This window comes from Ictalurus punctatus, chromosome 2, assembly GCF_001660625.3.
Source record: "Ictalurus punctatus breed USDA103 chromosome 2, Coco_2.0, whole genome shotgun sequence".
Classification (NCBI taxonomy): Eukaryota; Metazoa; Chordata; class Actinopteri; order Siluriformes; family Ictaluridae; genus Ictalurus; species Ictalurus punctatus.
Genome location: NC_030417.2, coordinates 24242655 through 24265062, shown reverse-complemented (window position 1 = coordinate 24265062; position 22408 = coordinate 24242655). Strand labels below are relative to the sequence as shown.

Below are 22408 nucleotides of genomic sequence, written 5' to 3'. Positions count from 1 at the left end.
GAACATGCGTTCGCAGACGTGTGTGTTATCCTGGGTTAAATCAGGGTTTATGTTAAGATAGCATGCAAATAAAAACCTTCATCAGTATACACTATTATGCACTTCATCCAGTCTTCTAGAAGATGTGTACTGTGTTATTGCTGAATAATATGCATTCTGGTATGTGTGTGTGTGTGCGTGTAAGCATTTTTGCCTTCTTCCTTTGACTCTTTCTGTCTGTCTCAGGTAACAGGACAAGACCAAGTACTCCTTGTTGCATCTGGGACTTGAGGCAGGACTATATATATCGTACACGAGTACGAGTAGCATGTATTATCCATCCATCCATCCATCCATTTTCTGTGCTGCTTATCCTACACCGGGTCACAAGGCGCCTGGAGCCTATCGCAGATGGGGGACACCCTGGATGGGGTTTTGGAATAAAAGCCGCAGCAAAATCAAGCATTTTTGGCATGTGGAGAACATTATAATTATTATAATTATTATTATTACTGGTTATACATTACTATTATACATGGTGCACGACCATGGTGCAACACAGAACAGTATGCAAGACTGCATATGGTGCAATAAACATCAGTGTGAGACGAGTGCAGGAGAATAAATAAACAGAACTGGTCAATAAATACACAGAAGGTGGGCTGTAAACTGTAAACTATTTTTGCAGTGTTGCAGCAACAAGTACTGTATAACAGCAGCATTGGCAGCAAAAAAAAAACAAGTTCTATAGCCAACATAGGCCGGAGTATAGTAATCATTATTATTATTATAATTATATAATAATCAAGCACAGTGCTATCTCACAGTTCTAGGCCCCCAGCTTCGACTCTGTGCTCAGATTACTGTCTGTGCAGAGTGCTTTCAATGTCTACATGGGTTTTCTCAGGGCTCTCTGCTTTCCTCCCACTTCCAAAATACATGCCACTAGTTGGTGTGGCTATGCTAAATTGCTCCTATATTTGAATGTGTGTGTGCTATGAAACAAATTTTTAGGGAAAAACATCCATATTAAGAAACCTTATAGATATCAAACTGCAGCATCTCACTGGAAACAGAAAAAGCCATTGTCTGTATTGAGGGAAGCAGCAGCTTCATTAGCTCACATGTTGTCTAAAGTTGTCTAAACATTGGTATTTATTGATGACAGTCAAAATATGTTGATTACTACTGGACCATTTGGAGAAGCCTCTTGAGTCAGACCCAGTTCCAGCTATTAAGTGTTATGACTCTCAGTGTATTGCTGCCAAACAATTAATATATCATAGTCATATTTGTTTATATTTGCTAGCGCAAATATTAACTGGAAACAAAAAAAGTCCCCAATCCTCTCAAATACTTGACAAGGGAGGTTACGCACCATCTGCAGCTGGAAAAAAATTCCTGTCTTAAAAGTAACCTGATACATGATTACTGAATGCTATATAAATGCTTTTTTTAAACACTTCACTTGGTTTTATTTTATTTATTATTACTTGTGTGATAAAATGTTATTACAGCAACTAATTTTTATACATATTTATATATATATTTATTTTTGCATTGAAGGTCATTTGTGTTTTGTACCAAAACACTCAATAAGAGGAGTTTGGGGTAGAAAACCAAGGCTAAGGTAAAACACATGACAGGGTGGTTGATTAATTTCCTAAAACAACACATAGTGACATGTTTTATTCCTCATGCTGCAGTAATTTGACAACAATCCATTTTTTATTAATTAAATAACAACACATTTTATAAGGTTATAGTTACATTTAATGTTGTGGAACATCTGCAAAACACGATAGCTCCTGTTATCAAAATATCCATCCATCCATTTTCTGTACCGTTTACACTACACAGGGTCATGGGGAGCCTGGAGCCTATCCCAGGGGATTCAGGGCACAAGGCAGGCTACACCCATCGTAGGGCATAATCGCACACACATAGTGCAGGCAGTTTTGGAAATGCCAATCAGCCTACAACACATGTCTTTGGATTGGGGGAGGAAAACACAGGGAGTACATACAAACTCACACATGGCAGAGGTGGGATTCGAACATTCTAACCTCTAAGATACCATGCCCTCCCTGTTATCACAATATAACAGCTATAAAAAGTCGTGCCCTCACCAGCCTCATTTTTCTCTCACTTGATGTTAATAAGACAAAGAATGGAAAGAAACTGGAAAGCATAAAGTCCTCTGACATCTTCAGTGGTGGAAAGCTGTACAAAGGACTGACACTACAGTCTCCTTCCATAAATGTTTAATAAACATCTCCTATCAGAAAGCTTCACATTTTATTGCTTGTAGTAGCAACTAATTCCGATGCTGAATTAGTACTTATAATTTGTTTATTGTAATATTGAGATTATGCGTAGCATCTGAATTAGTTGTTACTATAAACAATAAAATATTAGAATATATATTAGGTTTAATATAAACCTGTGATTTGTGCTTGTGGCCATCACTAAGGTCAGAACTGCTGTTACGGAAGATTACTCAACACATCCTTACCAATCAGATCTCAGAATCCATTTTAAAGCATGTCTTCAGAAATGAACTTATATTTAAACCTGTCTCTTCTCCTGAAATAGTACAATGCTCTAAATGCTGCTATGCTCTAGCTTCAACTCTGTCACTGCTGAAGCCCTTCAGATGAGTGATCAGTAAATCTTTAACAAATCTGGTTTCCTAGACATATTACTACTACTACCACTATAAACTTCAAAATTACTCGGATGCCTGAAAACCTTCAGACAGACAGCTTCAGCTGTGTGCTATTAAAAGCACCAAAATCTCAAAGGTCTTGCTGGTGGAGCTGCTGTTCAGAGTTTCAGAGCTGAGCTGTGGATAGAGCTGTGAAAAAAAAAATTACAAATACTAATAATCTAACCCAGGATAAACAAACAAACAAATCTTCAGGATTCTGTAAGTCACGCAGAGCAATATCTTATCTGTATGTACAGTATGTATCTTTGCTTGTATTGGAGATCCTGAATGTTGGATTGCATTGTAATGACATATCACTGTCACTGTTTTGTTATCACAAGTAAGCCTAGTGTATCAGTATAGTAGACTAAATAATTTGCCTTCCCATTTTGCTTAACTGTACCTCTTGTAAAGGTTTTAATTTTTGTGTCACAGTGGTGGTTATTTGCACGACTGGAATTTGAGCTTGGAGTATATTTAGGGATGGTGAATATATTTAGCTCTTCACTAAAAACAGATGCTGTACACAGTGATATGTCTATAGACACAGTCTGAATGTTGCTTAGTGATTACAGTTCATGCATGGCACGACTGTTGTGAATTATATCATCTGTTCAGTTCAGATTGTAAACCTACATAAAGGGTTTCTATGATGCTATGATTTAAACGTCTGAATTAGACCAAAATAATTCTTTCATAACAGCATTTGGAACTTCCCATCTTCATGTTCTGCATTTTATATGTATTCAGTTTAATTTGTTGCTTTCTTGTTTGGTCATTTTTTCATGGAAATGTCTTTCAGATATAGCTTACTTGCTTTTATTTTCTGACATACTGGAGATTTAAAAAAAAAAAAAAAAAAAAAACAACAACAACATGGATAAATTCAACAGTGCTGTAAGTAAATGCATGTACAAGGCATGAAATATTGTAGAATTTTAATTTTACATAAACTAGGGGGTCTTTTACCTTATTATGTCTTTCAGGCCACGGTTTTGCTGCTGTCTGTTGTGGTGGTGGTTGCAGCAGGAATATTCCATCTGTACAATGTGATACTGCAACTGTTGCACAAAACACCTGTGCAAAACAAAGTAGTGCTAATAACAGATTCATTATCAGCCCTGGGGAATGGTATGCTATTATTTCATGTGTTTCCTCATGTATTTCATTTATTACTGTTGAGCCTTCAGCTCTGATTATGGTCCTCTGTTATTTAAGAGTGTGCAAAACTCTTCCACAAGCGGGGAGCCCGGTTGATCCTTTGTGGGAAGAACTGGGAAAAGCTTGAAGCTTTTGCACAACAGCTGGTCACTGAATCAGATCCTATTTTAGTAAGTAGATAAATGCACAGTGTGAACATTAATTTAATTTTAATCATACACATTTTATATGTTGTGTTACTGGCTTACTAGTTTGCATTTTCTGAAAAGAGCTTTTCTACTTATATGACATAGTGTCATAAAGTTTAATTTGTCTTCTAAATGAGTGTGTGCAAATCTTAGACATTACACCATTACTTAGTGGTTAGCATGTTCGCCTCACACCTCCAGGGTCGGGGGTTCAATTCTCACCGTGGCCCTGTGTGTGCGCAGTTTGCGTGTTCTCCCCGTGCTGCAGGGGTTTCCTCCGGGTACTCCGTTTCCTCCCCCAGTCCAAAGACATGCATGGAAGGTTGATTGGCATGTCCAAAGTGTCCGTAGTGTATGAATGGGTGTGTGAATGTGTATGTGATTGTGTCCTGTGATGGATTGGCACCCTGTCCAGGGTGTACCCCGCCTTGTGCCCGATGCTCCCTGGGATAGGCTCCAGGTTTCCTGTGACCCTGAAAAGAATAAAGCAGTATAGAAGATGGATGGATGGATTACACCATTAAAAAATATAAGGAATTTGCAGAGACAAAAGCAATTGAGACAGCTAACGTCACATTATGGCAAGTTCACCAAGATGCTTTAAACAAACTACAAGACAGTTATCAATAACTATTTATTTATTTTATTTATTCAGGGGGGCATGGTGGCTTAGTGGTTGGCACATTTGCCTCACACCTCCAGGGTTGGGGGTTAGATTTCCGTGTTCGCCCTGCATGCACAGAGTTTGCCTGTTCTCCCCGTGCTTCGGGGTTTCCTCCGGGTACTCCAGTTTCCTCCTCCAGTCCAGTGACATGCGTTGTAGACTGATTGGCACTTCCAAATTGTCCATAGTGTGTGAATGAGTGACACTGTGTGTGCAGTTGTGCCCTGCGATGGGTTGGCTCCCTGCCTTGTGCCCTGAGTCCCTTGGGATAGGTTTCAGGTTCCCTGTGACCCTGTGTAGGATAGCGGTGCAGAAAATGGATTTATTTATTTATTTATTACAGTTTTTACAGTTTGATATTTGAAACCATATTTAATTGCTTTACAGAATTTCTTTCACATTCCTTTTAAATGTGCTTAATATTTTAATCCAAAATAAATGTATTTGGTTGTATAAACTAATCCTAGGGAGTACACAACAGTAGTTAATACAAATGCATGCGAACCAGATGGAAATTCAGACATATCACACCAATGTAGTAAATACATTGATTCTTACTTGTGGTAAATGGTCTGCACTTATATAGCGCTTTTTAACCTTAGCGGTTCTACAAAGCGCTTTACACTGTTTCTCATTCACCCATTCTCTCTCTCTTTCACACACACACACACACACACACACACACACACACACACACACACACACACACACACACTAATGGTAGCAGAGCTGCCATGCAAGGCGCTAACTTACCATCGGGAGCAACTTGGGGTTCAGTGTCTTTCCCAAGGACACTTCTGCATGTAGAATGTACATAAGAAGATAGATAAGTAGTACATGTTGTCATGTGAAGACCCTTTTATCATACAATGTGCTAAGCCTCTCCGAATATGTTATCACATAAATGACTGAAAAACTTGTTATATATTGGGTAGGCTTTTGCACATTTAGTTAGACAGGAAGGGTGACAAAATGTGTGACAAGGCTGAAACAGAACTCTGACTACACTACCGTATTTCTATATCTGCAAATAAAATGAATCTACTGGGAAGAGATGTTAAATCTCCAGATTTAACATTCCAGTAAACTACTATTAGTGTTCAATCACTCATCACTCTTTGTCTTCAGTTAATCAATTGTATCCATTTATATTAAACGATTTATTTTTTCATTCATGTTGTATTTTTAGTAGATGATAAATTTTTAATCTTGTATAATTTTTTTCTTATAGTTGTGTGCTATTTCCATGTTTCTCTTTTAGGTTGTCCTGACATCTCATATAACATAATCTGCTCCCTATAATGCTTGAATGTTTTGCAAGGCGTTACCTTAAACAGACACATGTAAATTTATTACCATGAATAGAACAGAGTTAAAAAATAAAGATGCCAGAAAAGATTACTTAAAGTGATGAGGAAGAAGTACCAGTTTTGATTTCCTTAGATATATTGTTGGTGCCACAGATAAATACAAACAAATCTCCCACCATAAATATTACCATTATGTAAATGATTATGTGAAAGGATGTATTGGAAATTGATTATTCAGTTACTGTGGTAACAACTAAAATGGCTAAAGAATCATGTGCAGAAACAATATTTAGGGAACCAAAAATGGTTCTTCTATGGCATTAATCTGAAGAGCATTTTGTTGTACTACACTGAATATTTAAGAATGTCATTGTTATCATTCCAGTTTAAATGTGGATTCCTCTAATTTACTATCTGCTCAATCACAATTTTCCAGACTTTCCCACCAAAGTTAATAGAGCTGGACTTCACAGACACAGAGATGTTGCCAGATGTGCTTTCAGATGTACTTGACTGTTATGGCTACTTGGACATGCTCATCATCAACAGCAGCATGAAAGTGAAGGCACCTGCACAGTCTCTGTCTCTGGAAATGGACAAGATGGTTATGGATGTCAACTACTTTGGACCAATCACACTGGCCAAAGGTATAATATATAATTTATAGGGTGTGACATCATCATCTCCATCACCTTGCTGCTGAATTAGTGGCATGGTGTGTTAAAACACTATGATGTTTTATCACTGCAGGTGTTCTGCCCTCAATGATCTCCAGAAGGTCTGGCCACATTCTCCTGGTCAACAGCATTCAGGGAAAACTGGCCGTTCCCTTCCGAACAACTTGTGAGTCTGGTTAGAGGACACTGAAACGATGGCTTCACTTTCATGTTATCAAATGCTTATTTTATTCTTTTTTTTTATTTTTTATTTTTATCAGTGATATTAGGATCCGTTACCATCAAAATTATTAAGGATGTAGTGTGACGGTACGATGATGTAGCTTCTGTAACTCACAGTTCCTTCAAAACTAAGTACTATGTCATAGTACCTTAAAAACAAACAAACACTTAAATATAAAAATACTGCAAATAATCAGCTGATTATAATTAGACTGAATATATCTCAATTCTGATTGGTCAGAGGGTGTTGATTAATTTTTTTATAACAGCACAGCTCTGAGCAGTGCTAGCTGCAAGACAAATGATAGTTTATATTAAAACACTCATTCTAATGTTATCCGCATAAACAGATTTTTAAAAAATGTTGTAACTGCTTATATGGTAAATTTTTAGCATGGAAGGAGTCTCCATTGTCAGTGCTGTTAGAGGTAAAACTGTATGTTTTCTGACATGGTAAAGTCTTCAGGAAAGAGGGCTTCACACTTTCTAGTTTCTCAGTAACATGACATACTGCATTTTATTTTTTGTCTTAATTACTGTCTTAATATATATATATATATATATATATATATATATATATATATATATATATATGTATATATATATATATATATATATATATATATATATATAAATGCCTTTTTTTCTCAATTGTACTGACTGCCTGCTGTTTCAGATGCTGCCTCCAAACATGCAGTACAGGCCTTCTTCGACTGCCTAAGAGCTGAGGTGCAAGAGTCTGGAATCTCCGTTAGTACCATCAGTCATACCTTCATAAACGCTGCTTCCACAACCCAACATACCACCACGGGCAATTCCATCCTGTCAGGTAAATCATCATCATCTACATCTTCTCATAAACCAAACAAACACACAACCCCTCTTGACTTTAGTCCAATTTTCTCCTGCTCATTGAAATCTGCAGTCCTAACAGGACAGAAACCTCATGGCATTTCACCGGAGGAGATGGCCAATGCAATACTGCAAGCTTTGGGCAGTAAGAAGAAGGAAATCATCATGGCCCATTTCATCTCAAAAGCAGCTATCTATGCTCGCTCTCTCTTTCCCAACCTCTTCTTCGCTGTAATGGCAGCAGGAGTGAAGAATGCTGCAGGTGTGGAACCGGTGCAGTGAAATGTGACATTACAGTATCTCACAAAAGTGAGTACACCCCTCACATTTTTGTAAATATTGATTATATCTTTTCATGTGACAACACTGAAGAAATGACACTTTGCTACAATGTAAAATAGTGAGCGTACAGCTTGTGTAACAGTGTAAATTTGCTGTCCTCTCAAAATAACTCAACACACAGCCATTAATTTCTAAACCGCTGGCAACAAATGTGAGTACACCCTTAAGTGAAAATGTCCAAATTGGGCCCAATTAGCCATTTTCCCTCCCATGTGACTTGTTAGCGTTACAAGGTCTCAGGTGTGAATGGGGAGCAGGTGTGTTAAATTTGGTGTCATTGCTCTCACACACCCTCATACTGGTCACTGGAAGTTCAACATGGCACCTCATGGCAAAGAACTTTCTGGGGATCTGAAAAAAAGAATTGTTGCTCTACATAAAGATGGCCTAGGCTATAAGAAGATTGCCAAGACCCTGACACTGAGCTACAGCATGGTGGCCAAGACCATACAGCGGTTTAACAGGACAGGTTCCAAAGGTCGACCAAAGAAGTTGAGTGCACATGCTCAGCGTCATATCCAGAGGTTGTCTTTGGGAAATAGACGTATGAGTGCTGCCAGCATTGCTGCAGAGGTTGAAGTGGTGGGGGGTCAGCCTGTCAGTGCTCAGACCATACACAGCACACTGCATCAAATTGATCTGCATGGCTGTCATCCTAGAAGGAAGCCTCTTCTAAAGATGATGCACAAGAAAGCCCGCAAACAGTTTGCTGAAGACAAGCAGACTAAGGACATGGATTACTGGAACCGTGTCCTGAGGTCTGATGAAACCAAGATAAACTTATTTGGTTCAGATGGTGTCAAGCGTGTGTGACAGCAACCAGGTGAGGAGTACAAAGACAAGTGTGTCTTGCCTACAGTCAAGCGTGGTGTTAGGAGTGTCATGGTCTGTGGCTGCATGAGTGCTGCCTGCACTGGGGAGCTACAGTTCATTGAGGGAACCATGAATGCCAAAATGTACTGTGACATACTGAAGCAGAGCATGATCCCCTCCCTTCGGAGACTGGGTCGCAGGGCAGTATTCCAGCATGATAACGACCCCAAACACACCTTCAAGACGACCACTGTCTTGCTAAAGAAGCTGAGGGTGAAGGTGATGGACTGGCCAAGCATGTCTCCAGACCTAAACCCTATTGAGCATCTGTGGGGCATCCTCAAATGGAAAGTGGAGGAGCACAAGGTCTCTAACATCCACCAGCTCCGTGATGTCGTCATGGAGGAGTGGAAGAGGACTCCAGTGGCAACCTGTGAAACTCTGGTGAACTCCATGCCCAAGAGGGTTAAGGCAGTGCTGGAAAATAATGGTGGCCACACAAAACATTGACACTTTGGGCCCAATTTGGACATTTTCACTTAGAGGTGTTCTCACTTTTGTTGCCAGCGGTTTAGACATTAATGGCTGTATGTTGAGTTATTTTGAGGGGACAGCAAATTTACACTGTTATATAAGCTGTGCACTCACTACTTTACATTGTAGCAAAGTGTTATTTCTTCAGTGTTGTCATATTAGAAGATGTAATCAAATATTTACAAAAATGTGAGGGGTGTAATCACTTTTGTGAGATACTGTATATGAGCTGTATTTGAATACAAACCTTTTCTTGATTTTTTTGTTAACATGGTTGGAAAATACAATTGAATACCAATATTAGCATACACCTTCCTTTTAAGGACCATTTTTCATATCTATCTACATTTTTTATGGATTTTTGCAAGTTTTTTCCCTTGTGTTTGGTAGTCTTTGAGACTTTCCTGTTTTTGTCCATTTCTGAATGATGGTTTTCAATACTGGTAATGGTTATAGCAATCTGACATATTTGTATTACCTTCTCCATCTATGTGATATTTCAGTATTTTGTAATTTATACTCTTGGTTTTCCTAATGTCATTGACTCTTAACATAAATGTTCACCTCTAACTGCTCGAGAGTTACAACCTGTTGCATTACAACAAAAGTTAAATATGTGTTAACTGTTTTATTAGACACCTTGGTAAGTTATATTTAAATAAATTAATCCAGAAATAGAGGGGGTGTGAACTTTGGCACTCAACCAAAATAAGTTAAGTGTATTGTCTCAAGCAGTAGAAAATGTCATGCTGTTTCTGCTTTTAGTGATGAGCAATTCTTCTTTTTGAACATTACTGTAAAAGTTCTAGTTATTCTGGTAGAAATATGTTGACAGAGGCTTTGGGTGGATTTGCTAGATAGCCATTTTTCATCTACACACTTAAACAGGCAATCATGTAGTTATCAGTTCACCATATATTATCAGATTTCAGATCACCATATACTATGTTATGTTTAAGGTGGCATGGTGTTGCAGCACGTAGCGTTGCTGTCTCACAGCTCCAGGATCCCCAGGTTGGTCCTGAGCTCAGGTTACTGCATGTGTGGAGTTTCATATGTTCTCCAATTGTCCAAATGAGTTTCCTCCAGGTTCTCCGGTTTCCACCCACTTCCCAAAAACCTGCCAGTAGGAGGACTGGCTATGCTAAATTGCTCCTAGGTGTGAATGAGTGTGTGAATGTATGTATGGTATTTTGTGATGAACTGGCGTCCCATCCAGGGTGTATTACCACCTCAATCCCACGGTGTGAATCCACCCTGATGAGGATAAAACAAGGACACAAGACGTGTTGAATTAAAGGAATGAACACTGGCCAGTTCGAGCCACTTCGAAAGGATCAAATAATTAAAATGACTCAATCACTCATAGTAATACAGCTTCATCTGCTGTGAATTCCCAGTTAATACAGTTACGTTGTGAGGACGTAACCAGACCAAACCATATTTGTCATACCAAATAACGTTCCAGCAATGTAACTTTGTGATTCCCGTATTCATCGTAGTGACATTATAGTTGTACGTTGTTGGAATGTGGAGGAGTATGTTCCAATGACCAAACTGGTACGTTGTAAACAAGTAAACGGACCGGATCATATTAGTCACAGTGACGTACTTGTGATTCCCATATTCGTCGTCGCGACGTTATAGCTTATAGTACATTGCTGGAACGTAGCGAATATATCCCAATGACCATGGTCAGGAGTCTGATCATTTAATCCTTTCACTCACAACTCAAGAATATATGAGGGGCTGCTTACCTGTTTCCTGTGACAATTCTTCAGCCTCAAAATTCGAAAATGGGATAATAGTTTAGTTTATCGCGTTAAGAGGCCAATTTAAAACTAAAAGGTAAGTAAAAGTGTATCTCTGATTTTACCTCAGGCCACCTCACAAGTCTCTGGTTTGTGCGCAAATTAACAAAACAGCGCATTAATACAACATAAAAATACAACACATTCCACACCTAGAGTGATATTAAACATTACATAGGCAGAATTCATGAATAAAGATAGATCTATAGCACTTACCTTTTCCCTCAGCATCCGTCTGTCCGTTGGAGATTGGCTGTTACTGGCAAAATTACGCGCATGCGTAGTACTCCAAAAATCAGATTCTGCGCGCTGCTAACAGTTTAAACTTCAACGAGAAGTCTTGTGCCTTCATTTAAAACATCTGTTTCATGCACAAAGATATAATATTATGAATAATCACCATTTACTTAGCAAAATGTTTGGTAGTTGTTGTAAATTGCTCTTTTGCTGGCAGATATTTGCCATTGATGTATGACAAATAATATCACAAGATAATAAAATTCTGATGTCGATTCCTTTACTTAAGTAAAATGTTTGATACAGTTACTAAATTTACCATATTATATCCAAATGGTATATATCTCAACAAAAAAAAAAATGACAGAAAGTTATATGGATAGCAGAGTACCACGTCTCCACAACATTCTCAATGGGACTGGTTAGTGATGGGTTTTTCTTGAGGACGTGGCCACAACGTTTCTGGGACCGTTTTTTTTATATATATATATGGAACTTTACCAGGCGCACAGTGGCTTAGTGGTAGCACGTTCGCCTCACGCTGTCGGGGTTGGGGGTTCAATTCCTGCCGCTGCCCTGTGTGTGCCCTGTGCTGCGAGTGTTTCCTCTGGGTACTCTGATTTCCTCCCCTAGTCCAAAGACATGCATGGTATGATTGGCTTATTGGCATGTCCAAAGTGTCTGTAGTGGGTGTGTGAATGTGATTGTGTATGTGATTGAACACCCTGTCCAGGGTGTACCCCACCTTGTGACTGATGCTTCCTGGGATATGCTCCAGGTTCCCTGTGACCCTGAATGATAAGCGGTATAGAAGATGGATGGAACATGGTCACAACGTTTTCATAAAGTAGTCACGCTGATGAAAAGACAACTAACTAGCGACGCCATCAGAACGTACTGTGTTTGCTGAGTTCTGATTAAAACATATAATAGATAGACGTATACAATTCTGTCCCGGAAATTACCCAATAAGGATATTTTTAAAACTTTTGGAGTAAATGAGTGCCGCCCAATTTTCATGTCCCTGTTTCTGAGTGTTTGGGGCACGTTTGTGAAGTTACTGCGCCATCTCGTGTTCCTTTGAGGAATTTTATTGCTTTTGTCAGTTCGCTTCCGTAAACATGGCTGGAAACAAAGGTCAAATGGTTAATGTTATAAATGACTTTAATTGAGTATTGAGCCATGGGACTGCACACAATGTTCTGTAGAGGAGCTCGGGCGCTGACCAAAATCAAATTAAGCATGTCGCCATTCTGTGTTTTGAGCAGCGAGCCATACCGAGTGATTCACGACAGGAAACAACGTCGTTTCATTATCAGACTGGACGACGGAGGTGACGTCTAGCCTTTCTCATATCGTATATGGTTTTATTTTTATCTCGTATCCTTAAACGTCAAAGTCATATATACTAAATAAATATCTGGTAAAATCGCCTTTGTATGTTTTTGTCGCTTGTAATGTTAAAGGTAAAGTACAAAGCGCGGTGCTGAAGTACTCATACAGGAGTGACGGACACCTACATTTGTTATCGACCCAAGTTCCGGAGTCTTTCAGAGGTAAAGGAGTAGCTGCGAGTCTGGCCAAGGTATATCTTTAAACACCATGGTAAATAAATAGTAGATTATGGTTAAATCCTGTAATTAAATACTGTTAACTTGAAGTACCACAGTAGCATCATGGTTTCCATTTAGTACTATGGCAGGGATTCACTGACCCCATTTCAGTTTCATTACTATAGTGGCAGTTATTAGAAATTATAGGCCTGCGGTTTTAAACATTCCCAGTGCATTAATGTAAATACATGATCAGCCATACCATTAAAACCACTGACCATTAAGACCACTGGCGAAGTGATTAACATTGATTATCTTTTTACAGTGGCAAGGGGTGATGTATATTAGGCAGCAACTGAACAGTCATTTCTCAAAGTTGATGTGTTGGAAGCAGGAAACATGGGCAAGTGTAAGTGGGCATGTGAGTATCAGAATTGTACCGTGGAGCTATGGAAGAAGGTGGCCTGGTCTGATGAATCATATTTTGTTTTACATCATATGGATGGCTGTTTGTGTGTGCTTTGCATACCTGGTGAAGAGATGGCACAAGGATGCACTATGGAAAGGCAGTGTGATGCTTTGGGCAATATTCTGCTGGGAAACTTTGGGTCCTGGCATTCATGTGGATGTTACTTTGACACGTAGCACCTACCTAAACATTGTTGCAGACCAAGTACACCCCTTCATGGCCACTTTATTATTTAATGGCAGTGTCCTCTTTCAGCAGGATAATGTGCCCTGTCACACTGCAAAAAATGTTCAGATATGGTTTGAGGAACATGACAGAGTGTTCAAGGTGTTGACTTTGCCTCCAAATTCCCCAGATCTCAATCTGATCGAGCATCTTTGGGATGTGCTGGACAAACAGGTCCAATCCTTGGCCCCACCTCACAATTTACAGGACTTAAATGATCTGCTGCTAACGTCTTGGTACCAGATACTACAGCACACCTTCTTGTGGAGTCCATGCCTCGACAGATCAGAGTTGATTTGGCAGCACAAGGGGGACACAATGTTAGGCAGGTGGTTTTAATATTATGGCTGATCTGTGTAATTGCACAGTCTACATATAGATGAAAGGCAGCTTTCTTATATGATAATGAGATATGACTTTAACAAATCAATATACAAATACACATATTGCAGATCACATTTAATTGTTACATAACAAAGAGGATAAAACACATGGGATCTCTTTATTTATACATTTAGCAATGCTTTTATTAATCAGTGTGTTTAGAGGTCCACATCTAAAGAGGTCTGGGCTTATGTGTCACACTGAATCTTATCAAAATAAGTAGAAGTAGTCGAAAGCATGTGTCTCATCTCAGCTGCTACATCCAAACTAGATCACTTTTGATTCGATGCACACAAGGACACTGAACCCTGCATCCCATAAATAAATGCTGGCAAATAGTATAGACAGTTGAGTTCATTGGTTTAGTGGGGGTTGTGTATTGCATTTCACATAATTTTTCCATGAGCAAAAAGCCCATTTACACCAGCAGCAACACAGCCTGTGAACGTTGGGGTGTATTAATGTCTGTGATTTCTGGTTTTAAAAACCTTATTCACCTGATAATAAAGATTAAAATCTGAAATAATCCTGGATTGTTATAAAGTTGTGTACAGACCTTAGCAGTTCTATTATTTTCTTGCAGCTGTAGTGAAGGCATTAAACAGCATTGTCATAGATTGTTGAAGGAGTAAATTAAGTATATAAGTGACCTATCCATATTTCAGACCTTTAGCCTTAACCAGGCGGCTTGTGTAAAAGGAAAAAACATTCAAACCCATGTGTTAATTCTATTATTATAGCACACATTTAACAAAATATTTCTGGTATCTGATAAACAGACAGTTTTATTTATACATTTCTCTTAAATCAAATTTTATGTATAGATTTGCCAAAGCAAGTGTAATGAGCCCTGATGATTTGGCTGCTAAATTTAAAACAGGATACTGTAGGAAAAACTTTGCATTTTAATAAAATAAATCATCAACTAAAATGATAATGTTCTCTATAGTGAAAATAATAATAAATAATGCTAATGGATTTTTCAGTGTTACCATCTTTGGGTGATATATAATGTGTGTGTGTGTATATATATATATATATATATATATATATATATATATATATATATATATATATATATATATATATATATATAAAATGATGTACATTTCCAGCGTTTGGGTTTTAAGGAGAGTAGGGGAGGGTGTAATAATATTACCACCTGGACAGTTGGAACTTTGGTAATCACAAAACTCAACTGGATGGTGGTTATTTGGGTGATATTTTGGGAAAAAGAAAATATAGATATATTGTCATGATATATTTGTGTGTTATCATGATAATATATATGAAATATCATGGTCAGGTAGAAACAAAAAATAATAACCGTGACAATGGGCAGGATTGGTCAGAATTCCTTCAGGAGCAGGGGGATGAGGAAGCCGATGAACTGCTCTATGATGAACGGAAATTAAAGGGCTCATACATTGCTTATAGTCCTGTTTATCAGTGGCCTAACATCAGGTTAGATTAAGTATTCTTGTAATGTTACTCTAAGATCCTAAGAGTAAGCTCTGAGAGTAGATACATCCTTTTATGGAAGCTATAGAATTATATCAGTCAAGCTTTCCCAATGAACCTGAGATAACTGCTTGATGAACAAGATGCCAAACCCCACAGAAGTCCATATCACTCACATTTATCTATAGTATTATTGACAAATAAAGATGAGCATTTATTTAGTAGATCTACCAATGTTTCCTAATTTTAAAAGTCTGTTTTTTGCTACAGGCTGCACTGGATTTTGTGGTTGAAGAAAGACTAAAAGCAAGCATCTCATGTTGGTATATCAAAAAATACATCCAGGAAAATCCACGTCATGGATACCAGGTTCACACTGAAGACTAATCTTTTGGACAGCCAAATGATCTATAGCTCCTATGAAAGGAGTCATAGGAGCTGAATCCTGACTGTGCTGCCAATTTAACTGTGTTCATTGAGGCAGTCTGTTTTAAAATGATTGTTGGTTTTTAAATCATACCTTACAGATACTTATTTTGCAAATGAACGCATTGTTGCAACATCTGTTGGAATATCAACATTGTCTAAAAACTGACCAGATGGACTGAATGGATGAAGCATGGTCAAGGCCTTAATGGCTTTATTTAATGAGAAGAGACTGGCTCCTGCAGAAGTGCACGCACACACATACACACACACACAAAAACACACAAACAAACAAACAAACAAACCAGAAAACATTTAACAAAATTATCACTAAAACACCGGAACTTTGGAAACACATCACATACACGTCATGGCCACAAAAATACTGGTATGTATTTTTATATATGTATTTGCATATATGACTAGATCAGGAAGCTCAATGCAACAGGGGAGATGGAAGGAGTTATAAACTTTTATACATTATCTTTGTGTCTTTCTTATTTATCTGTTAATAAAGGTTAAAATCTGAAATAATCCTGGATTGTTATAAAGTTGTGTACAGATTTTAGCAGTTCTATTATTTTTTTGCAGCTGTAGTGAAGGCATTAAACAGAATTGTCATAGATTGTTGAACGAGTAAATTAAGTATATAAGTGACTTATTCATATTTCAGACCTTTAGCATTAACCAAGAGGCTTGTCTAAAAGAAAAAACATTCAAACGCATGTGTAAATTTTATTATTATAGCACACATTTAACAAAATATATTTGATCAAAATATATCTGGTATGTGATACACAGCAATTATATTTATACATTTCTCTTAAATCTAATTTTATATATAGATTTGCAAAAGCAAGTGTAATCAGCCCTGCTGATTTGGCTGCTAATTTTAAAACAAGATACTGTAGGCAGAGCTTTGCATTTTAATAAAATAAATCATCATGTTTAATGATAATGTTCCTTATAGTGAAAATAATGCTAATGGCATTTGTCAGTGTCACCACCTTTGGGTGATGTATATAAAGGTATATATTCTCATTCATACACTGTAAAACTGGATAAGTTCATTTAACTCAGAGAATTTGATGAAACTAATTACCTCAAAATTTTTAAGTTTAAATCAATTTCTGTAAGCCAAATACACTTAAATATAACAAAAATTTTACTCAAACTTGTTATATTTAAGTGTATTTAAAGAAATTTATTTATCAACTTAAAAATTTTGAGGTAATTAGTTTCCTCAAATTTTCTGAGTTAAATGAACTTATCCGGTTTTACAACGTACTTTGTAATATAGAAATCCAATTCAAAGACATTTAAAACCCTTATGGGCTCTTTGGTTGTACCATAGAAGGAACCATTTCCCTATCCAAAACAGTTCCTAGTGGAACTCATTTAGGAAGCTAAGCGTCCTTATTTATCAAAGGCCCTTTTTTTTTTTTTTTTTTTTTTTTTTTTTACTATTAGTGTATGTAATAAACCCACCATATCAATATCCCAATAAAATTCCACTAATGTCCACTAAGTACCAGGCCCTCTCCTGGCTCTTGCCCGCCGAATCCACTGTCCTCTACCTGAGGCCCTCATTGGTGTCTGAGTCGGCACTCTCGCAGGTGGACGCTGTGGTGTCTTCCACAACCAGGCTTTAGGTATTTTCCCTGCCTGCAGCTCATCCACGAAGTCCTCTACCTTGTCAAATTTACTGGTGAGTTTGGCCAGGTTGTCCTTCAGGGTGTTGAATTGCTTGTAGAGGTCATCTACTGCATCAGACAGAGACTTGATCCTGTGAACATTATATAACAGAAGTACAGAAAAGATGTTTGGGATTCAAAATCTCAATGATTTCACAGCAAGTGTTGCCATGTATGAGGTAATGGAAGTCAAGTCATGGTACAGTGGGGGTTTTTTTAATAGGAACTGACTCAATGCCTGTGGTAGCTGTGCCAGAAATTAACAACTTTACACATGTCTGCAGCAAGTAATGAAATTGCATTTGGTAAGTTAGGTAGTAAGATTAAATTATTGTTATTCAAAACAGCACATGCACACACTTTCCAAGTAATTGTTTTTCCAGAAGTCATGGCTCAGATAGGCTGTGTCTGTGGTAAAGTAATCTATAAAAATGACTCAACATGAGAAAGTTTAGGCAGGATTTCACTTAATAAACACAATTATCAAGTGGCTCTTAGAAAACCACGTTTCTGTTTCTCTTCTTGACTGGTTAACTTGCTTTTCAATGATATTCTGTTATTAATCGCACAGGTAGATATTGACCTGCTATTGTATTACTGCCTGTCACACCTCATCCAGTGCCCATAGGATTACCCTGCTCATCCTTGTGTCTTGCCAATGCAACAAAAGTCATACAGGCCTCCCCAGTGGCTAAAGCTGTAGTGAGCCCCACTGGTACCATTAATGCATGCTCAGTGCCACTGGTTCCATATGGTTTCCTCCTGTTACACCTAGTACCACTCCAACATGTTTGCCTACCACAACCAGAGCCATACATATCTTCCTAGTGATTAAGGATGTGACAAGCCCCACTGGCTCTGTTAATGCATGCTCCGAATCACTGGTCCCATATGGGACAAGTCAGATGCAACATCATCCGTCGAGAAACAATGTTTCGTTCCTTTTACAATAGAACGGCTCCTGGTGGAGGAGCAGTGGCAGGGACGTCTCCCTGCAACCCCCTGCAACTAGACCTCAGGTTAGGTGTTACTGCCCCCAAGACTTCTGCTCACCCAGAGCTAAAAGCTGCCCTTTTCTGCTTCTTCAGCCAGGCCTTTCAGTAAATAAATGTAATAAATATGAATTCTGCACAGCCATTCACTCACCTCACATATTCAGGTAAGACTGAAGCATGGTCATTGACCAGCAGATCCTTCACCTGGTACATGATGGCATATTTCCAGTTGTCCAGCACTTGGGTCAGGTTTGAGCAGCTTTTGCCATTTGTTTTGTCTATGAGGTAATCAGTTGTACAAAACATATACAAATTATGTCAAATATATGCATTGAGTGGAATGTGCCCATATAGTGGGCAGGAGCTCAGTGGTGGAGTCAATGAGCCACATTTGGTCCTTTAGGAAAGGCCTTTGGTTTTTATGTGTAACCCATATGGAGATTAAAAAAATAAAAAATAAAAAAAAATTATACAGTACATGTTTGCAAGTAATATTTTTACTGAGTAGTTTTAAAAAATGTCCCAAAAATAAAAACACTGGGAGCATCAGTTATATTATAGCCAACATTTTTCTGCAATGATACACTAGACAAGACAAGCACTAGAGAACAACACAGAAAAATGATCATGTAATTTCAGCCCTGAATCTATGATTATTCTGCTGAACTGTTGAATTCTGTAAAGAAAACTGTTACCTCTGTGCTCCCATGTTTCTTGAGTGCTCTTCTTCTGAGCGACGCATAAAGAGATGAGCACCAGCAGGATCAGATCCCTCTTCAATCTCATCGTCCTTAGCAGCACAACACTGATGTCATTTAAACTGTAATCCTTTGATATGCAGTCACTACAAACATTATAACATATTATCCTCAACTTCCCAAGTTCATCTGCTCTGAGTTCATTCAACAATAGCATATGTTTCACATGTTGCCCGGAAAAAAATATTCCCGGACACAACAATGTTAGGCGGAGTCTGGCGTAGGAGTTTAGCGTTATATTGTAACCACATATCTGTATGTAATTAACATGCAGTGCACAACATAAATCAAGGCTGTTTTCTAACATAAAGATCATGCATTGAGTCATCAAGAAAACTACAGATCAGATGTATCAATGTCTAACAGTGTCAAGCCTACATGTGCTCCTCTCAGTGACCTCATTGCACATGTAATAAGCATTTGACAAAAAATAAATATATATTCTAACATTAAATGTTATGATAATACTAGAAGCAAACAATTACATCATAGTCAAATACCTTTAGAGTGATGACTGTGCTCTTGTTGTCAATGATATCCAAGGCTTAGATTAATACCACTGTGCGTGCTGACAATGAAGCAACATGTCCGGAGTTGCTCTCTTATATCAGCATCCAAAGCCCAAAAGCCATCCCTCAACCTGCTCACGCCTCCAGAAGAGCACAGAAACAGAGAGAGAAAGAGAGAGTACTTTTATACACTAACTGACTCCATAGTTATTCACAGTGTTTAATGGCACATTTATTTACCTATATAGTTATTTCCTTTCTCTTTTTCTGTGTAGATGTTACACATAGCATGTGTTAGTAGCATTTGCATAGCAAACATAATTTGGTACTTATCTCATATCTCGCTTTACATTGCTGCCTCACAGCTCCAGGGTCCCTGGTTCGACCCTGAGCTCACGCTACTGTCTCTGTGGATTTTTTATGCTCTCCCTCTGTCCACATGACTTTCCCCTTCAGCAAAAAGAAAAAAAGAAAAATGGAGGATATAATTGATCTTTTATCTGGGTATGTCTAAAAACCAATCAAATCCAAAGCAGGAGTCAGATCACAGCTAGAATAGTCATCATAGCCAAAAGTATAATAATTTCCAGAAACAAAAGACCAACTCTACGTTCTAGTACTGTTTTAATGCCTTCCCCTCATACAGTAGGAAAAATGTACATCAGGTGGATTTTTCCCCTGGCAGCACACACAATGTAATTAAATTAAATAGGTTCCTTGATAATATGTATGATTTTGATCAACAGTCATAACACCTTGCAACTAACTAGTTGTCTTGCTACATGTCTAGCAAATTACTTTTTTGTATTTATTTAGGACAGGTGCTGTATTTTGGGACATTTCTGCTCCTAAAATGACTTAAAGCCTACAAGGAGTCATAAAACAAGCCTGTCAAATAAGGAAACAGTCTTTAAGATGACAACAGGGATTTGACAGGTAAGATCAGCAGTGGTATGGTTGGAACAGGAGCTGAGGAAGATTCTGTGGCATTAAGGAAGTAGTTTCACCCTCATTCTCACAACTAAAAGTGATCCCTATTCCACCCACAGCCATCTTCTGTTGCGCTCAATCAAATCCAGAGGTACCAGTTAAGAATCGGTCCTGGTAGAGGTCATGCTCAGCTCCAGTAGAGAAACACTGCATGTAAGGGCATCATTCCAGCACTGCATTCCTGCATCTGAATGTAATGGTCTGTGGAACATCTGGGCCTTGTAGTGAGCCCAAGCAGCCTGGAACAGGAAAGATGACAGTGGAAGATCTGGAAATCTGTAACTGACACACTTCATAAAAACCTTATCTGAATATTTTATTTATGCTGCATAGCGTAAAATTATAATTGATATCACTGTCTGCCCTGAATGAAAAGTTCCTGAAGGCAATGTGTGAGAGCAGAAGAGTTGTGTGTTAACTATATTAATGTTTATATCCATATTAGACCATCTAAAGTAAAGTGTTATTTTCTTTAGGGTTTCTACTCTACTACTTTTGAGCACATTTTCCATTCTGATTCATTTGACGCTCTTCAGAGAACCCAACAGAACAGAACATGTTATGTAAATGTAAATGTATACATTTCTTCCCAAATTATGCCTGGCACATTATATTTTCACCAAGCCTAACTATGGCAAACTAAAAAAACATTGATGACATACTACAAACAAGTTGTTCTGTTAAACAGGAGTGTTGACATAATGGATGGACTTAATGACCTCTATTAATATTGTTTTAAAGAGTGAAACCAAAATAGAAACCAGTGTTTTGTTCTGAAACAACTTTCTTGTTCTCATGCAGATGTACACTTCTGTGCTTGAATTACGTAATGATAATATTGTGAATGTGTGGTGAGACTGTTCTGGATAATGTTCTCAAAGGAGTTGGATTTGGAGGAAGGCTGGAGTGTGGAAACAAATAAAAGCTTATAGTACTATATTGGAAAGGGATCAGATTTTGGTCTCTTTTTTTTAAAGAAAAAAAAAAGAAAAGAAAAGAAAAGAAAAACAAGGAGTAAATTTGACTACCAATTAACTAGAAAGAAAAAAAACATAGCTTTAGACTTGACTGTATTGGATAAATACACACTAAGAGATACACTGTGCTAGCACTCAAAAGGGGTACTGTCATGGATCACTACCAAACTGCATGCACAATTCAACTCAGCATCTAAAAGATTACCCTTGAATTTTAGTCACATTCTTCTTTTTTGATGCCAGATTTGTGCTCAGATTTCTGCTGTTGCTGCTTCCATAACTACGGGTGAAAGATACCTTCTTTCACCTTACTTTAGTCTCGTCTCAGGTTGTTTCATAAGGAGGAGAAAAAAAGCACTCTTTAGGGAGGATATAAGCATAAATGAAAATGAATATTCTTAATGAAATACAGACACAAGAACACTGATGTAGTCACTCCCCTATTTGTCCTCAAAATGGCAGCTATA

At 38.0% G+C, this 22408-nt stretch overlaps 3 protein-coding genes across 7 annotated transcripts; 2 read left to right on the top strand and 1 right to left on the bottom strand.

The window, feature by feature from the left end:
- The first annotated feature begins 318 nt into the window (after nt 1-318).
- On the top strand, nt 319-8144 carry dhrs7ca (dehydrogenase/reductase (SDR family) member 7Ca). 2 transcript variants are annotated; one of them, XM_053674229.1, is made up of 8 exons: nt 363-2908; nt 3492-3586; nt 3676-3820; nt 3908-4020; nt 6449-6659; nt 6763-6855; nt 7588-7740; nt 7837-8144. In XM_053674229.1, exons 2-8 carry the CDS (start codon nt 3566-3568, stop codon nt 8043-8045), a joined length of 945 nt encoding a protein of 314 aa, XP_053530204.1. In that variant the 5' UTR covers nt 363-2908; nt 3492-3565; the 3' UTR covers nt 8046-8144. The 2 variants fall into 2 exon arrangements, with proteins under 2 accessions (XP_047006292.1, XP_053530204.1); XM_047150336.2 differs by having other exon boundaries at nt 319-2908; nt 7588-8144.
- Nucleotides 8145-12563: 4419 nt separating this feature from the next.
- Nucleotides 12564-16501, top strand: im:6904045 (protein NATD1). Of its 3 annotated transcripts, none has more exons than XM_053674209.1 (4): nt 12564-12833; nt 12967-13085; nt 13379-13474; nt 13878-15150. In XM_053674209.1, exons 1-4 carry the CDS (start codon nt 12683-12685, stop codon nt 13887-13889), a joined length of 378 nt encoding a protein of 125 aa, XP_053530184.1. In that variant the 5' UTR covers nt 12564-12682; the 3' UTR covers nt 13890-15150. The 3 variants fall into 3 exon arrangements, with proteins under 3 accessions (XP_053530184.1, XP_017317475.1, XP_017317478.1); XM_017461986.3 differs by lacking the exon at nt 13878-15150 and adding an exon at nt 15863-16501 and having other exon boundaries at nt 12566-12833; XM_017461989.3 differs by lacking the exons at nt 13379-13474; nt 13878-15150 and adding an exon at nt 15863-16501 and having other exon boundaries at nt 12572-12833.
- Nucleotides 16202-20124, bottom strand: si:dkey-282h22.5 (uncharacterized protein LOC107988040 homolog). 2 transcript variants are annotated; one of them, XM_017461995.3, is made up of 4 exons: nt 19966-20124; nt 19403-19497; nt 18859-18985; nt 16202-17804 (listed from the first exon to the last, which is right to left on the bottom strand). In XM_017461995.3, the coding sequence occupies exons 2-4, from the start codon at nt 19491-19493 to the stop codon at nt 17543-17545; spliced, it is 480 nt and encodes a 159-aa protein (XP_017317484.1). In that variant the 5' UTR covers nt 19494-19497; nt 19966-20124; the 3' UTR covers nt 16202-17542. The 2 variants fall into 2 exon arrangements, with proteins under 2 accessions (XP_017317484.1, XP_017317488.1); XM_017461999.3 differs by having other exon boundaries at nt 19403-19551; nt 19966-20123.
- Between the last annotated feature and the right edge of the window lie 2284 nt (nt 20125-22408).

What these genes read in the sequence shown, in the direction of transcription:
- im:6904045 (XM_017461986.3), top strand. Translation starts at nt 12,683, where the DNA reads ATGGGACTGCACACAATGTTCTGTAGAGGAGCTCGGGCGCTGACCAAA. An exon ending in TATCAGACTGGACGACGGAG is followed by an intron (nt 12,834 to 12,966) that starts GTGACGTCTAGC and finishes GTAATGTTAAAG; the next exon opens with GTAAAGTACAAAGCGCGGTG. An exon ending in GGGCAAGTGTAAGTGGGCAT is followed by an intron (nt 13,475 to 15,862) that starts GTGAGTATCAGA and finishes TTTTTGCTACAG; the next exon opens with GCTGCACTGGATTTTGTGGT.
- si:dkey-282h22.5 (XM_017461995.3), bottom strand. Translation starts at nt 19,493, where the DNA reads ATGAGATTGAAGAGGGATCTGATCCTGCTGGTGCTCATCTCTTTATGC. An exon ending in AGAAACATGGGAGCACAGAG is followed by an intron (nt 18,986 to 19,402) that starts GTAACAGTTTTC and finishes ATTACCTCATAG; the next exon opens with ACAAAACAAATGGCAAAAGC. An exon ending in GTCTTACCTGAATATGTGAG is followed by an intron (nt 17,805 to 18,858) that starts GTGAGTGAATGG and finishes TAATGTTCACAG; the next exon opens with GATCAAGTCTCTGTCTGATG.
- dhrs7ca (XM_047150336.2), top strand. Translation starts at nt 3,566, where the DNA reads ATGGATAAATTCAACAGTGCT. An exon ending in ATTATCAGCCCTGGGGAATG is followed by an intron (nt 3,821 to 3,907) that starts GTATGCTATTAT and finishes CTGTTATTTAAG; the next exon opens with AGTGTGCAAAACTCTTCCAC. An exon ending in CTGAATCAGATCCTATTTTA is followed by an intron (nt 4,021 to 6,448) that starts GTAAGTAGATAA and finishes ACAATTTTCCAG; the next exon opens with ACTTTCCCACCAAAGTTAAT.